Consider the following 16,450-nt stretch of genomic DNA (forward strand, 5'->3'; position numbering starts at 1 on the left):
ATGTGAAAGTTTTTATTTTTTTGAGGTTTTTACTGTTTTTTTCAATCCGTCTATCCATTTTCTACCGCTTATTCCCTTTTTTTTAAAAACTTTTCAAATTAAACGAAAAAAATAAATAAACTTTTAGCAGTGAATACTTATGTACATGTAATTTGATTTAGTTTTTATGAATTTGAAAAAAATAAACTTTTGACAATGTTATTATGGGGTATTGTGTGTAGAATTTTGAGGACATCCTTACTCCTTAATGGAATAACATTCATTTTTGTCCTCAAAATTCTACACACAATACCACTTTTTAACAATGTGAAAGGTTTTTTTTGGGGGGGAGTTTTTTTTCCCATCCGTCCATCCATTTCCTACTGCTTATTCCCTTTGAGGACAGCCTTACTCCGAAATGAAATAACATTAATTTTTGTCCTCAAAATTCTACACACAATACCACATTTTGACAATGTGAAAGGTTTTTTATTTTTTTTGGAGGTTTTTTTCTGGGGTTTTTTCAACCTGTCTATCCATTTTCTACCGCTTATTCCCTTTTTTTTAACTTTTCAAATTAAACAAAAATAAAAATAAACTTTTAGCAGTGAATACTTATGTACATGTGATTTGATTTAGTTTTAATGAATCTGGAAAAAATAAACTTTCGACAATGTTATTATGGGGTATTGTGTGTAGAATTTCGAGGACATCCTTACTCCTTAATGGAATAACATTCATTTTTGTCCTCAAAATTCTACACACAATACCGCATATTGACAATGTGAAAGGTTTTTTTTTTTGGGAGTTTTTTTTTTTCCATCCGTCCATCCATTTCCTACCGCTTATTCCCTTTGAGGACAGCCTTACTCCGAAATGGAATAACATTCATTTTTGTCCTTAAAATTCTACACACAATACCACATATTGACAATGTGAAAGGTATTTTATTTTTTTTTGAGGTTTTTTTCTGTTTTTTTTCAACCCGTCTATCCATTTTCTACCGCTTATTCCCTTTTTTTTTTTACTTTTCAAATGAAACAAAAATAAAAATCAACTTTTAGCAGTGAATACTTATGTACATGTAATTTGATTTAGTTTTAATGAATTTGAAAAAAATAAACTTTTGACAATGTTATTATGGGGTATTGTGTAGAATTTTGAGGACAGCCTTACTCCTTAATGGAATAACATTCATTTTTGTCCTCAAAATTCTACACACAATACCGCATATTGACAATGTGAAAGGTTGTTTATTTTTTGGGGGGGTTTTTTTCCCCATCCATTCATTTTCTACCGCTTATTCCCTTTTTTTTAATTTCTCAAATAAAAAAATAAAAAAAATCAACCTTTAGCAGTGAATACTTATGTACATGTGATTTGATTTAGTTCGAATGAATCCAGGAAAAAAAAAAAAAATTTGACAATGTTATGGGGTATTGTGTGTGGAATTTTGAGGACAGCCTTACTCTGAAATGGAATAACATTATTTTTTGTCCTCAGAATTCTACACACAATACCACATTTTGACTATGTGAACGTTTTTTTGGGGGGAGGTTTTTTTTCCATCCGTCCATCCATGTTCTACCGCTTATTCCTTTTTTTTGTTAACTTTTCAAATTAAAAGAAAAAAAAATCAACCTTTAGTAGTGAATACTTATGTACATGTGATTGGATTTAGTTTTAATGAATCTGAAAAAAAAAAAAAAAAACTTTTGACAATTTTATCATGGGGTATTGTGTGTAGAATTTTGAGGACAGCCTACTCCGAAATGGAAAAACATTAATTTTTGTCCTCAAAATTCTACACACAATACCACATTTTGACAATGTGAAAGTTTTTTTTTGTTGTTGAGGTTTTTACTGTTTTTTTCAACCCGTCTATCCATTTCCTACCGCTTATTCCCTTTTTTTTAACTTTTCAAATTAAACAAAAATAAAAATCAACTTTTAGCAGTGAATACTTATGTACATGTGATTTGATTTAGTTTTAATGAATCTGGGAAAAATAAACTTTTGACAATGTTATTATGGGGTATTGTGTGTAGAATTTCGAGGACAGCCTTACTCCGAAATGGAAAAACATTAATTTTTGTCCTCAAAATTCTACACACAATACCGCATATTGACAATGTGAAAGGTTGTTTATTTTTTGTTTTTTTCCCCCCCCCATCCATTCATTTTCTACCGCTTATTCCCTATTTTTTAACTTCTCAAATTAAAAAAAAAAAAAATCAACCTTTAGCAGTGAATACTTATGTACATGTGATTTGATTTAGTTTTAATAAATCTGGGAAAAAAAACCTTTGGACAATTGTTGTGTGAATGTGTAAATGTGCAACTATTGTCAAAGTGCTTTGAGTACCTTGAAGGTAGAAAACACTATACAAGTACAACCTATATTATGGGGTATTGTGTGTAGAATTTTGAGGACATAACATTTATTTACTCCATTTTGGAATAACTCTGAGATAACAAAATACGGAAATAACTTTCCAGATGCACTGAAACTGGCAGTTGGCAGGGCTTCACTTTAGGATGTGTAGCGAAGCCTTCCATTGGACATAACTGTCCTCACATGTTTACATTTATTACATCTTCATGAGGTATTTATGGATAAAATTAGGAAAAACATGTGGAGTCACCATTCGGGGCGCCCTGACACACACTTTTTACCTGCGATACTGGAGCCTAGCGTGTTGGTTGATACGATATCTGCAGGAATCACACCCACTTTTATAATTACGTAGTGTTGATTGTTAGACAAGGTTTGATCAAACAGAGAAACAATAATAGACATAAAAAACACCAAGCTATTAATTGTCCACCATTTGGGATGGACTCATGTTGGGGTGGAGCTGGACTCATGATGCGGACACATTTGTTACTGCATACTTTCTCATATGTGTAAGTAATGTGCATTTTTGGGATATTTGTTTATATTGACAGGTTTGTTTAATTACCGGCACTTACTTCGTCTGTCTCGCTTGTGTGCTATCGTGTGCTTGGCTGTTGTGTAGCTGCTTGCCCCTGGTAGCATGTTTACCTTTTGAGCTGTTAACTGCTTGTATCGCAGCATTTATACTTTCTTGCTGATATCCGACTGATATCAGTATCGGATCGGGTCACCCCCGAGTCCTGAGGGTAAAAAAAAGTCTGAGCAAATTGGCAAATCTCGATACCAATATTTTGGCACCGGTACCAAAATGTGTTTTGATACTTTTCTAAATAAAGGGGACCACAAAAAATGTCATTATTGTCTTCATTGTAAGAAAAAATGTTAGTGTAAATGAACCATGTGTTTATTATTGTAATTTAGTCCTTCAATAAAATGTTGAACATACTAGACAACTTGTCTTTTAGTAGTAAGTAAACAAACAAAGTAACATATTGTGTCATTTATACACTTATTATTTTCTACACATTATGAGGGACAAACTGTAAAAATTGATTATTAATTCACTTGTTCATTTCCTGTTAATATCTGCTTATTTTCAGTTTTATCCTGTTCTATCTACACTTCTGTTAAAATGTAATAATCACTTATTCTTCTCTTTTTTGACACTTGACATTAGTTTTGGATGATACCACACATTTAGGTATCGATCCGATACCAAGTAGTTACAGGATCATACAAAAAATAATAATACCTAATACACCAGTAATGATTTGGTTAAAAAATACTGATGTAAAGGGTAGGTGTCGTTCTGTTTTCTGTTGTAACATGTTCTATCTACACTTCTGTTCAAATGTAATAATCACTTATTCTTCTCTTCTTTGATATTTGACATTAGTTTTGGATGATACCACACATTTAGGTATCGATCCGATACCAAGTAGTTACAGGATCACACAATAAAATATAATACCGAATACACCAGTAATAATATGGTTAAAAAATACTGATGTAAAGGGTAGGTGTCGTTCTGTTTTCTGTTGTAACATGTTCTATCTACACTTCTGTTCAAATGTAATAATCACTTATTCTTCTCTTCTTTGATACTTGACCTTAGTTTTGGATGGTACTACACATTTAGGTATGGATCCGATACCAAGTAGTTACAGGATCACACAATAAAATATAATACCTAATACACCAGTAATAATATGGTGAAAAAATACTGATGTAAAGGGTAGGTGTCGTTCTGTTTTCTGTTGTAACATGTTCTATCTACACTTCTGTTCAAATGTAATAATCACTTATTCTTCTCTTCTTTGATACCACACATTAGTTTTGGATGATACCACACATTTAAGTATGGATCAGATACCAAGTAGTTACGGGATTATACAATAAAATACAATATCTAATACACCAGTAATAATATGGTGAAAAAATACTGATGTAAAGGGTAGGTGTCGTTCTGTTTTCTGTTTGAACATGTTCTATCTACACTTCTGTTAAAATGTAATAATCACTTATTCTTCTCTTCTTTGATACTTGACATTAGTTTTGGATGATACCACACATTTAAGTATGGATTCGATACCAAGTAGTTACAGGATCGCACAATAAAATATAATACCTAATACACCAGTAATAATATGGTGAAAAAATACTGATGTAAAGGGTAGGTGTCGTTCTGTTTTCTGTTGTAACATGTTCTATCTACACTTCTGTTAAAATCTAATAATCACTTATTCTTCTCTTCTTTGATATTTTACATTAGTTTTGGATGATACCACACATTTAGGTATGGATCCGATACCAAGTAGTTACAGGATCACACAATAAAATATAATACCTAATACACCAGTAATAATATGGTTAAAAAATACTGATGTATAGGGTAGGTGTCGTTCTGTTTTCTGTTGCAACATGTTCTATCTACACTTCTGTTCAAATGTAATAATCACTTATTCTTCTCTTCTTTGATACCACACATTAATTTTGGATGATACCACACATTTAAGTATGGATCCGATACCAAGTAGTTACGGGATCATACAATAAAATATAATATCTAATACACCAGTAATAATATGGTTAAAAAATACTGATGTAAAGGGTAGGTGTCGTTCTGTTTTCTGTTGTAACATGTTCTATCTACACTTCTGTTCAAATGTAATAATCACTTATTCTTCTCTTCTTTGATACCACACATTAGTTTTGGATGATACCACACATTTAGGTATCGATTTGATACCAAGTAGTTACAGGATCATACATTGGTCACATTCAAAGTCCTCATGTGTCCAGGGACTTATTTACTGACTTCATAAACATAACATACATTTTTTAAAAAGGAAAAAAGATCTTGTGATGTTAAAAAAATATTGATGTAATCATAGATACACTCTTGTACTTGGTATCATTACAGTGGATGTCAGGTGTAGATCCACCCATGGCGTTTGTTTACATTGTGACGGCGGTGAGCTATTGTATCCTCCTACGGTGTGTAGTGAAGCATGTTTAGCTAGCCTTCATCCTCCAGTGATAATGCTAATTGTAAGAAACTTACTTTATTGGCCACAATGGAGACAATGTACTTTTTAGAGGCGGTATAGTACTGAATATGATTCATTAGTATGTACCGAACGGTACACCGTACAACCCTGATGTCTTGTTGCATGAACCTTGCATTCATTGAATTGAAATATAGACTTTTTAAAGACGTGTAGCGAAGCCTTCATGTGGATTTATGGCTTGGTAGGAGGTGAGGATGACAAAAAGATGCCAAAGCTCAAGGCGCCAGGTGAACTCTGACAAAGAGATTGAAGGAGGCTCTGACCTTTCCACCCAGCTCTTGTAGTTGGGGATGTCTTTAGCGTAGAGCAGCTTGTTGGACGGCGAGTCCTTGCCCAGGCGGTGCTCGGAGGTGGAGCAGGAGTCCATGAAGGTCTGGGCCACCACAGACAGGCAGGCGTCCGTGATGCTGCTCTTGTGGATGTCGAACACAAACTGAGGGTTCTTGATCACGTTCACCCAGAAGCGCAGCGGCAGGCTGGCGAGGACAAAAGGCGAGGAGGGCGTCAGCAGGGGAGGGGGGATGCACTTCCACCAGCGGCGGCGGCGGCGGCGGCGGCGGCCTCGCCTCTTACCAGTTGCTCTTCCACGTGTGACGCACGTCCGTGTCGTGAATGTCGTGCTTGTCGGCCTGCTCGTCCAGGAAGTCGAACATGTACTTGATGGCCAGCGGCAAGGCGCTGCCTCGGTGGACCGTGCTGAACAGCGTCTCGAAAAGGTCGTCCACAAACTTTTGCAGCGTTCCCTGAGCAGACAGGAAGTAGGTACCATTCACAACCTGGGGGGTACTTCATGCAAAGACTGAAGAATGTTTTGAACATTTTTAGTCAAGAAAATGTCATAAGGTGTTGTACTCCTCAACGTACATAATCTATTTCTTTCATTACATTTACAGTTTGTCTTCTGCAAAGCTAACGAAATATGTTTCGTAAATATCGGAAGGGTTGTACTCCTCAACGTACCTAACCTATTTATTTCTTTAACATTGCAGACAGTTTGTCTTCTGTGAACATACTCAATTATCCTAAAAAAACGCCCCCGAAAACACATTCTTCTGCAAAGCTAACATGCTGTACAATGTTTCGTAAATATCGGAGGTGTTGTACTCATCAACGAACCTAACCTATTTCTTTCGTGATCATTGCAGACAGTTTATCGTCTTCTAAGAACATACTAATTTATCTCTAAAAACAAATTCTTCTACAAAGCTAACATGCTGTACAATCTGTTTCGTAAATATCGGAGGTGTTGTACTCATCAACAAACCTAACGTATTTCTTTCGTGATCATTGCAGACAGTTAATCGTCTTCTAAGAACATACTAAATTATCTTAATCGGCTCCGAAAACACATTCTTCTATAAAGCGAACAAACCGTACAATATGTTTCGTAAATATCGGAGGTGTTGTACTCGTCAACGTACCTAACTTATTTATTTCGTAAACAATGCAGACAGTTAGTCTTCTACGGACATACTCAATTATCCGAAAAAAACGCCCCCGAAAACACATTCTTCTGCAAAGCTAACAAGCTGTACAATGTTTCGTAAATATCGGAGGTGTTGTATTCGTCAACGAACCTAACCTTTTTCCTTCGTGATCATTGCAGACAGTTTATAGTCTTCTAAGAAGATACTAAATTATCTCTAAAAACACATTCTTCTACAAAGCTAACATGCTGTACAATATGTTTCGTAAATATCGGAGGTGTTGTACTCATCAACAAACCTAACGTATTCCTTTCGTGATCATTGCAGACAGTTAATCGTCTTCTAAGAACATACTAAATTATCTTAATCGGCTCCGAAAACACATTCTTCTGTAAAGCGAACAAACCGTACAATATGTTTCGTAAATATCGGAGGTGTTGTACTCGTCAACGTACCTAACTTATTTATTTCGTAAACAATGCGGACAGTTAGTCTTCTACGGACATACTCAATTATCCGAAAAAAACGCCCCCGAAAACACATTCTTCTGCAAAGCTAACAAGCTGTACAATGTTTCGTAAATATCGGAGGTGTTGTACTCGTCAACGAACCTAACCTTTTTCTTTCGTGATCATTGCAGACAGTTTATCGTCTTCTAAGAAGATACTAAATTATCTCTAAAAACACATTCTTCTACAAAGCTAACATGCTGTACAATATGTTTCGTAAATATCGGAGGTGTTGTACTCGTAAACGTACCTAACTTATTTATTTCGTTAACATTAACAGTTTGTCTTCAACGAACATACTAGATCATCTTAAAAATCGGCTGCGAAAACACGTTTTTCTGCAAAGCTAACATGCTGTACAATATGTTTCGTAAATATCGGAGGTGTTGTACTCGTCAACGTATCTAACTTATTTATTTCGTAAACAATGCAGACAGTTAGTCTTCTGTGAACATACTCAATTATCCTAAAAAAAACGCCCCTGAAAACGTGTTCTTCTGCAAAGCTAACATGCTGTACAATGTTTCGTAAATATCGGAGGTGTTGTACTCGTCAACGAACCTAACCTCGATTATCTTACTGAAATATCTTAAATGTATACGAATACACGTCTCATGCAAAGCTAACATACTCGACCGTACGTTTTGAAAACATCGGATGCGTCAACAAACCTAACCTCGTTTTTTTCGTACACATTGCAAACAGTTTATCATCTTCGATTAACTTACTGAAATATTTTAAATGTATACAAATACACGTCTTATGTAAACATACTTGACCGAATGTTTTGAAAACATCGGATAGGTCATCGTGTTTTTGTAAACATTGCAGATAATTTATCATCCTCGATTATCTTACTGAAATATCTTAAATGTATACGAATCCACGTCTCATGCAAAGCTAACATACTCGACCGTACGTTTTGAAAACATCGGATGCGTCAACAAACCTAACCTCGTTTTTTTTCATAAACATTGCAAACAGTTTATCATCTTCGATTAACTTACTGAAATATTTTAAATGTATACAAATACACGTCTTATGTAAACATACTTGACCGAATGTTTTGAAAACATCGGATGCGTCATCGTGTTTTCGTAAACATTGCAGATAGCTTATCATCCTCAATTATCTTACTGAAATATCTTAAATGTATACGAATACACGTCTCATGCAGAGCTAACATACTCGACCGTACGTTTTGAAAACATCGGATGCGTCAACAAACCTAAGTACATTTTTTTGTAAACATTGCAGACAGTTTATGATCTTCGATTAACTTATTGAAATATTTTAAATGTATACAAATACACGTCTTATGTAAACATACTTGACCGAATGTTTTGAAAACATCGGATGCGTCATCGTGTTTTCGTAAACAATGCAGATAGTTTATCATCCTCGATTATCTTACTGAAATATCTTAAATGTATACGAATACACGTCTCATGCAAAGTTAACATACTCGACCATACGTTTTGAAAACATCGGATGCGTCAACAAACCTAACCATGTTTTTTCGTAAACAATGCAGACAGTTTATCATCTTCGATTATCTTACTGAAATATTTTAAATGAAATACACGTCTTGCCGAGCTAACATGCTCGACCGTACGTTTTGAAAACATCGAATGCGTCAACGTTTTTTCGTAAACATTGCAGACAGTTTATCGTCTTCTATGAACGTACACAATTATTTCAAACATACGAAAACACTGCACAGTTTTTTTTTTGTAAACAGTTGTCATCACCGAAAAAAACTACGTTTTTCGTAAAAATTGAAGACAATTTATCGTCTTTTATTACCTTACTAAACCATCTCAAATGTTCCAAAGCTAACATGCAGTATTTGTCCTAAACAACGGCGAACAAATGTGGTCTTCATGAAGTCATTATTGGCTTAGTCTAAGCGACAAGACGGAAACAAACCTCACAATCAATCAATCAATCAATGTTTACTTATATAGCCCTAAATCACTAGTGTCTCAAAGGGCTGCACAAACCACTACGACATCCTCGGTAGGCCCACATAAGGGCAAGGAAAACTCACACCCAGTGGGACGTCGGTGACAATGATGACTATGAGAACCTTGGAGAGGAGGAAAGCAATGGATGTCGAGCGGGTCTAACATGATACTGTGAAAGTTCAATCCATAATGGATCCAACACAGTCGCGAGAGTCCAGTCCAAAGCGGATCCAACACAGCAGCGAGAGTCCCGTTCACAGTGGAGCCAGCAGGAAACCATCCCAAGCGGAGGCGGATCAGCAGCGCAGAGATGTCCCCAGCCGATACACAGGCGAGCAGTACATGGCCACCGGATCGGACCGGACCCCCTCCACAAGGGAGCGAGTATGATGTCACCTAGCGGCAGCATGTAGATGCTGAAGAGTGCAGGGCCAAGGACCGAACCCTGGGGAACTCCACACGTTACCTTAACGTAGTCCGAGGTCACATTGTTATGGGAGACACACTGCATCCTATCAGTAAGATAAGAGTTAAACCAAGACAGGGCTAAGTGTGACATACCAATTCGTGTTTTGATACGTTCTAATAAAATATTATGATCGACGGTATCGAAAGCAGCGCTAAGATCGAGGAGCAGCAACATAGATGACGCATCAGAATCCATCGTTAGCAATAGATCATTAGTCATTTTTGCGAGGGCTGTCTCCGTGGAGTGATTTGCCCTGAAACCGGATTGAAAGGTTTCACATAGATTGTTAGACGCTAAGTGTTCATTTAACTGCTCCGCAACAATTTTTTCGAGGATTTCTGAAATAAAGGGAAGGTGAGACACCGGTCGGTAGTTTACCATGAGGTCAGGATCGAGGTTAGGTCTTTTAAGAAGAGGATGAATAACCGCTTTTTTGAATGCGAGGGGAACAACTGATTTCACAAACATGGAAGAACATTTAGTGAGGAGAATGTACGTGTTTCTGTGAACGCTGAACAACCGTTTGTGTTCTCCTAACACTTGAAACTAAAAAGTACACTTTAGTCAACTTTATGTACATTTTTTGTACAATTGAAGTGATTTTCCTTCAAATGAAACCTGTAAAAATGATGTAACCAACACTTTTTCCATAATCTCATTCCATTGTGGTCTGGATTTCCACATTTCCAGCATCGTTCAGCCTGTTAAGCTGTGTAGTTTGATGGTAAAAGACGAGATGTTTCCCACCTTGGTGGCCAGCAGCCGGGTCAGGTAGATCTCGGAGACCATCTTGCTGCCGCGGTCTCCTTCCTTCTGGTCCCCGTGCTCGTGGTTCTTCACCAAGTGCCACACCTTCACGCCGCTCTCTAGATCGGGCGTGATCATGGGGGCGCGGGACCGCAGGCTGTCTGGACTGCCGGTGTAGCGGAACGAGGAGTCTGGACAACACACAACAACAACAAAATGAACTTCTTAGGACCTATTTGCTTGATGGCGTCCACAAATGTTGAGACACAGGTGACTGCCAGTCCAAGGAAGGCGTGTGTCGAACTGAGGAAATACTCTCAAGCTGCAATGGGTTTTTTTGTGAAGCCTGAAATTTCACGTGAATACCACTTCTGGGGTTTAAGGAGAGGGCCACCATGTTCACAAGTTCATTGTTGTGTTGGTGTTAACATTCTTGTTCGTGATTCCCAGAGGCCAAAAAAAGTCTGTTTTCTATTGGGGCTCCAGTACTCTGGAATGTTCTAGCAGTAACAGTTAGAGATGCTACCTCAGTAGTTCCATCTTAAAACTTATTTTAGACCAGTTGATCTGCCGTCTCTTTTCTGCTCTGCCCCCCCTCTCCTGCGTGGAGAAGGGGGCACAGATTTGGTGACCACAGATGAAGCGCTAGCTGTTCAAAGTGGGGACCCGTGGTGGATCACTCATCTGTGGATCAGTTGATGATGTCTCTGTGCTGCAGACCTGACTCCACCAAAGATGATCTCCTGCTGGTCCCACTATGACCTGGACTCTCACTATTATGTTAGATCCACTATGGACTGGACTTTTACTATTATGTTAGATCCACTATGGACTGGACTCTCACACTATTATGTTAGATCCACTATGGACTGGACTCACTATTATGTTAGATCCACTATGGACTGGACTCTCACACTATTATGTTAGATCCACTATGGACTGGACTTTTACTATTATGTTAGATCAACTATGGACTGGACTCTCACACTATTATGTTAGATCCACTATGGACTGGACTTTCACTATTATGTTAGATCCACTATGGACTGGACTCTCACTATTATGTTAGATCCACTATGGACTGGACTTTCACTATTATGTTAGATCCACTATGGACTGGACTTTTACTATTATGTTAGATCCACTATGGACTGGACTCTCACTATTATGTTAGATCCACTATGGACTGGACTTTCACTATTATGTTAGGTCCACTATGGACTGGACTCTCACACTATTATGTTAGATCCACTATGGACTGGACTCTCACTATTATGTTAGATCCACTATGGACTGGACTCTCACACTATTATGTTAGATCCACTATGGACTGGACTCTCACACTATTATGTTAGATCCACTATGGACTGGGCTCTCGCACTATTATGTTAGATCCACTATGGACTGGACTCTCACTATTATGTTAGATCCACTATGGACTGGACTCTCACACTATTATGTTAGATCCACTATGGACTGGACTCTCACTATTATGTTAGATCCACTATGGACTGGACTCTCACTATTATGTTAGATCCACTATGGACTGGACTCTCACACTATTATGTTAGATCCACTATGGACTGGACTCACACTATTATGTTAGATCCACTATGGACTGGACTCTCACTATTATGTTAGATCCACTATGGACTGGACTCACACTATTATGTTAGATCCACTATGGACTGGACTCTCACTATTATGTTAGATCCACTATGGACTGGACTCTCACTATTATGTTAGATCCACAATGGACTGGACTCTCACACTATTATGTTAGATCCACTATGGACTGGACTCTCACTATTATGTAAGATCCACTATGGACTGGACTCTCACACTATTATGTTAGATCCACTATAGACTGGACTCTCACTATTATGTTAGATCCACTATGGACTGGACTCTCACACTATTATGTTAGATCCACTATGGACTGGACTCTCACACTATTATGTTAGATCCACTATGGACTGGACTCTCACACTATAATGTTAGATCCACTACGGACTGGACTCTCACTATTATGTTAGATCCACTATGGACTGGACTCTCACACTATTATGTTAGATCCACTATGGACTGGACTCTCACTATTATGTTAGATCCACTATGGACTGGACTCTCACTATTATGTTAGATCCACTACGGACTGGACTCTCACACTATTATGTTAGATCCACTATGGACTGGACTCTCACTATTATGTTAGATCCACTATGGACTGGACTCTCACTATTATGTTAGATCCACTATGGACTGGACTCTCACACTATTATGTTAGATCCACTATGGACTGGACTCTCACTCTATGAACTAGATCCACTCCAAGTCCATTGCACCGGTCCCCTCCAAGGTTTTTCATTGTCATCCCAATGGGTTGAGTTTTTCCTTGCCCTGATGTGGGATCTGAGCAGAGGATGTCGTCGTAGTCGTGCAGCCCTTTGAGACACTGGTGATTTAGGGCCATATAAACATACTTTGTTGCTAACATGATGGCACCTTCTCCGCCACACGGTGGTGAAAAGGCGCTAGCACAAAAACCACAATGAAGCCCCCAAAGGTCTCCCTCCTCCCTCGGTGCTACCACAAAGCTAATTAAGCAAGCAGCCAAGCCTCTCTGGGGCCTCTCTTGGGCCCCTGGAGGACCGGGGAGATCTGAGCATCTACACGCCGATGGAGACGAGGGAGATATTCCTCACCTGACTTCAAAGGCAGCTACAAATGGTTGTCTGCCAATAACGACACACATAGTTTGTCTGCCAATAACGACACACATAGTTTGTCTGCCAATAACGACACACATAGTTTGTCTGCCAATAACGACACACGTAGTTAGTCTGCCAAGAACGACACACGTACTTTGTCTGCTAATAACGACACACATAGTTTGTCTGCCATTAACGACACACGTAGCTAGTCTGCCAATAACGACACGTAGTTTTTCTGCTAATAACGACACACGTAGTTAGTCTGCCAATAACAACACACATAGTTTGTCTGCCAATAACGACACACGTAGTTTTTCTGCCAATAACGACACACGTAGTTAGTCTGCCAATAACGACACACAGTTTGTCTGCCAATAACGACACACGTAGTTTGTCTGCCAATAACGACACACGTAGTTTGTCTGCCAATAACGACACACGTAGTTAGTCTGCCAAGAACGACACACATACTTTGTCTGCCAATAACGACACACATAGTTAGTCTGCCAATAACGACACACGTAGTTAGTCTGCCAATAACGACACACGTAGTTAGTCTGCCAAGAACGACACACATACTTTGTCTGCCAATAACGACACACATAGTTTGTCTGCCAATAACGACACACGTAGTTAGTCTGCCAATAACGACACACGAAGTTTGTCTGCCAATAACGACACACACGTAGTTTGTCCGCCAATAACGACACACGTAGTTTTTTCTGCCAATAACTAAACAAGTAGTTTGTCTGCCAATAACAACACATAGTTTGTCTGCCAATAACGACACACATATATGTCTGCCAATAACGACACACGTAGTTTGTCTGCCAATAACGACACACGTAGCTAGTCTGCCAATAACGACACACATAGTTTGTCTGCCAATAACGACACACGTAGTTTGTCTGCCAATAACGACACACGTAGCTAGTCTGCCAATAACGACACACATAGTTTGTCTGCCAATAACGACACATGTAGTTTTTCTGCCAATAACGACACACGTAGCTAGTCTGCCAATAACGACACACATACTTTGTCTGCCAATAACGACACACGTAGTTTTTCTGCCAATAACGACACACGTAATTTGTCTGCCAATAACGACACACGTAGTTTGTCTGCCAATAACGACACACGTAGTTTGTCTGCCAATAACGACACACGTAGTTTGTCTGCCAATAACGACACACGTAGCTAGTCTGCCAATAACGACACACAGTTTGTCTGCCAATAACGACACACGTAGTTAGTCTGCCAATAACGACACACGAAGTTTGTCTGCCAATAACGACACACGTAGTTAGTCTGCCAAGAACGACACACATACTTTGTCTGCCAATAACGACACACCTAGTTTGTCTGCCAATAACGACACCACTGTCACACCACACGCAACAGCAACATCACGGCAAGGTGGAAAGTCAAGCGGGCATGAATGAAATCATTCGACAACATGCTCTGCTTCGTGTGTGCTTTTTCTTTGGCTTTTTGTGGCTCTATTTGACCTTTTAAGATGGGTTGAATGTCAACATTTTGACATCATGCTAAGTCAGCATATTCGCTGGGGAAAAAACCGATAATGAATCGTACATCTCCAATGTCTGAAACTGACGGGTGGATATCAGGGCTACATTTTAAGTAGTGTAGCGAAGCCTTGGTTTTTTTTTGTTTTTACAAGGTTATTTTTAGTCAGCTGGTGGGCATCACAGTGGCACAGGGGTTCGTGTGTGTGCCTCACAGAACAAAGGTCCTGGGTTCGATCTCAAGGTCTTTCTGTGTGGAGTTTGCATGTTCTCCCTGTGAATGCGTGGGTTCTCTCCGGGTACTCCGGCTTCCTCCCACCTCCAAAGACATGCACCTGGCGATAGGCCCCTCCCACCTCCAAATAAATGCACCTGGGGATAGGCCCCTCCGACTTTCAAAGACATGCACCTGGGGATAGGCCCTTCCCACTTTCAAACACATGTACCTGGGGATAGGCCCCTCCCACCTCCAAAGACTTGCACTTGGGGATAGGCCCCTCCCACCTCCAAAGACATGCACCTGGGAATAGGCCCCGCCCACCTCCAAAGACATGTACTTGGGGATAGGCCCCTCCCACCTCCAAAGACATGTACCTGGGTATAGGCCCCTCCCACCTCCAAAGACATGCACCTAGGCTCCTCCCACCTCCAAAAAACATGCACCTGGGGATAGGGCCCTCCCACCTCCAAAGACATGCACCTGGGGATAGGCCCCTCCCACTTCCAAAGACATGCACCTGGGGATAGGCCCCTCCCACCTCCAAAGACACGCACCTGGGGATAGACCCCTCCCACCTCCAAAGACATGCACCTGGGGTTAGGCTCCTCCCACCTCCAAAGACATGCACCTGGGGATAGGCCCCTCCCACCTCCAAAGATATGCACCTGGGGATAGGCTCCTCCCACCTCCAAAAAAACATGCACCTGGGAATAGGCCCCTCCCACCTCCAAAGACATGCACCTGGGGATAGGCCCCTCCCACCTCCAAAGACATGCACCTGGGGATAGGCCCCTCCCACCTCCAAAGACATGCACCTGGCGGTAGGCCCCTCCCACCTCCAAAGACATGCACCTGGGGATAGGCCCCTCCCACCTCCAAAGAAACGCACCTGGGGTTAGGCCCCTCCCACCTCCAAAGACATGCACCTGGGGATAGGCCCCTCCCACCTCCAAAGACATGCACCTGGGGTTAGGCCCCTCCCACCTCCAAAGACATGCACCTGGGGGTAGGCCCCTCCCACCTCCGAACACATGTACCTGGGGATAGGCCCCTCCCACCTCCAAACACATGCACCTGGGGATAGGCCCCTCCCACCTCCAAAGACACGCACCTGGGGTTAGGCCCCTCCCACCTCCAACGACATGCACCTGGGGATAGGCCCCTCCCACCTCCAAAGACATGCACCTGGGGATAGGGCCCTCCCACCTCCAAAAAACATGCACCTGGGGATAGGGCCCTCCCACCTCCAAAGACATGCACCTGGGGATAGGCCCCTCCCACCTCCAAAGACATGCACCTGGGGATAGGCCCCTCCCACCTCCAAAGACACGCACCTGGGGATAGGCCCCTCCCACCTCCAAAGACATGCACCTGGGGTTAGGCCCCTCCCACCTCCAAAGACATGCACCTAGGCTCCTCC

General features: G+C 40.3%; 1 protein-coding gene across 1 annotated transcript in view; it reads right to left on the reverse strand.

Annotated features, from left to right (window-relative positions):
• Positions 1-16,450, reverse strand: part of plxna2 (plexin A2) — an 801,241-nt gene that overhangs the window by 13,239 nt on the left and 771,552 nt on the right. Inside the window, exons 28-30 of the mRNA XM_061902603.1 lie at positions 10,568-10,758; positions 6,022-6,191; positions 5,712-5,924 (exon numbers count right to left, since the gene is read on the reverse strand). Of these exons, the coding sequence (XP_061758587.1) occupies positions 5,712-5,924; positions 6,022-6,191; positions 10,568-10,758 (574 nt within the window). The remainder of the gene's footprint in view (positions 1-5,711; positions 5,925-6,021; positions 6,192-10,567; positions 10,759-16,450) is intronic.

The sequence above is a fragment of the Nerophis ophidion genome, linkage group LG06, assembly GCF_033978795.1.
Source record: "Nerophis ophidion isolate RoL-2023_Sa linkage group LG06, RoL_Noph_v1.0, whole genome shotgun sequence".
In the NCBI taxonomy this organism is placed as follows: domain Eukaryota; kingdom Metazoa; phylum Chordata; class Actinopteri; order Syngnathiformes; family Syngnathidae; genus Nerophis; species Nerophis ophidion.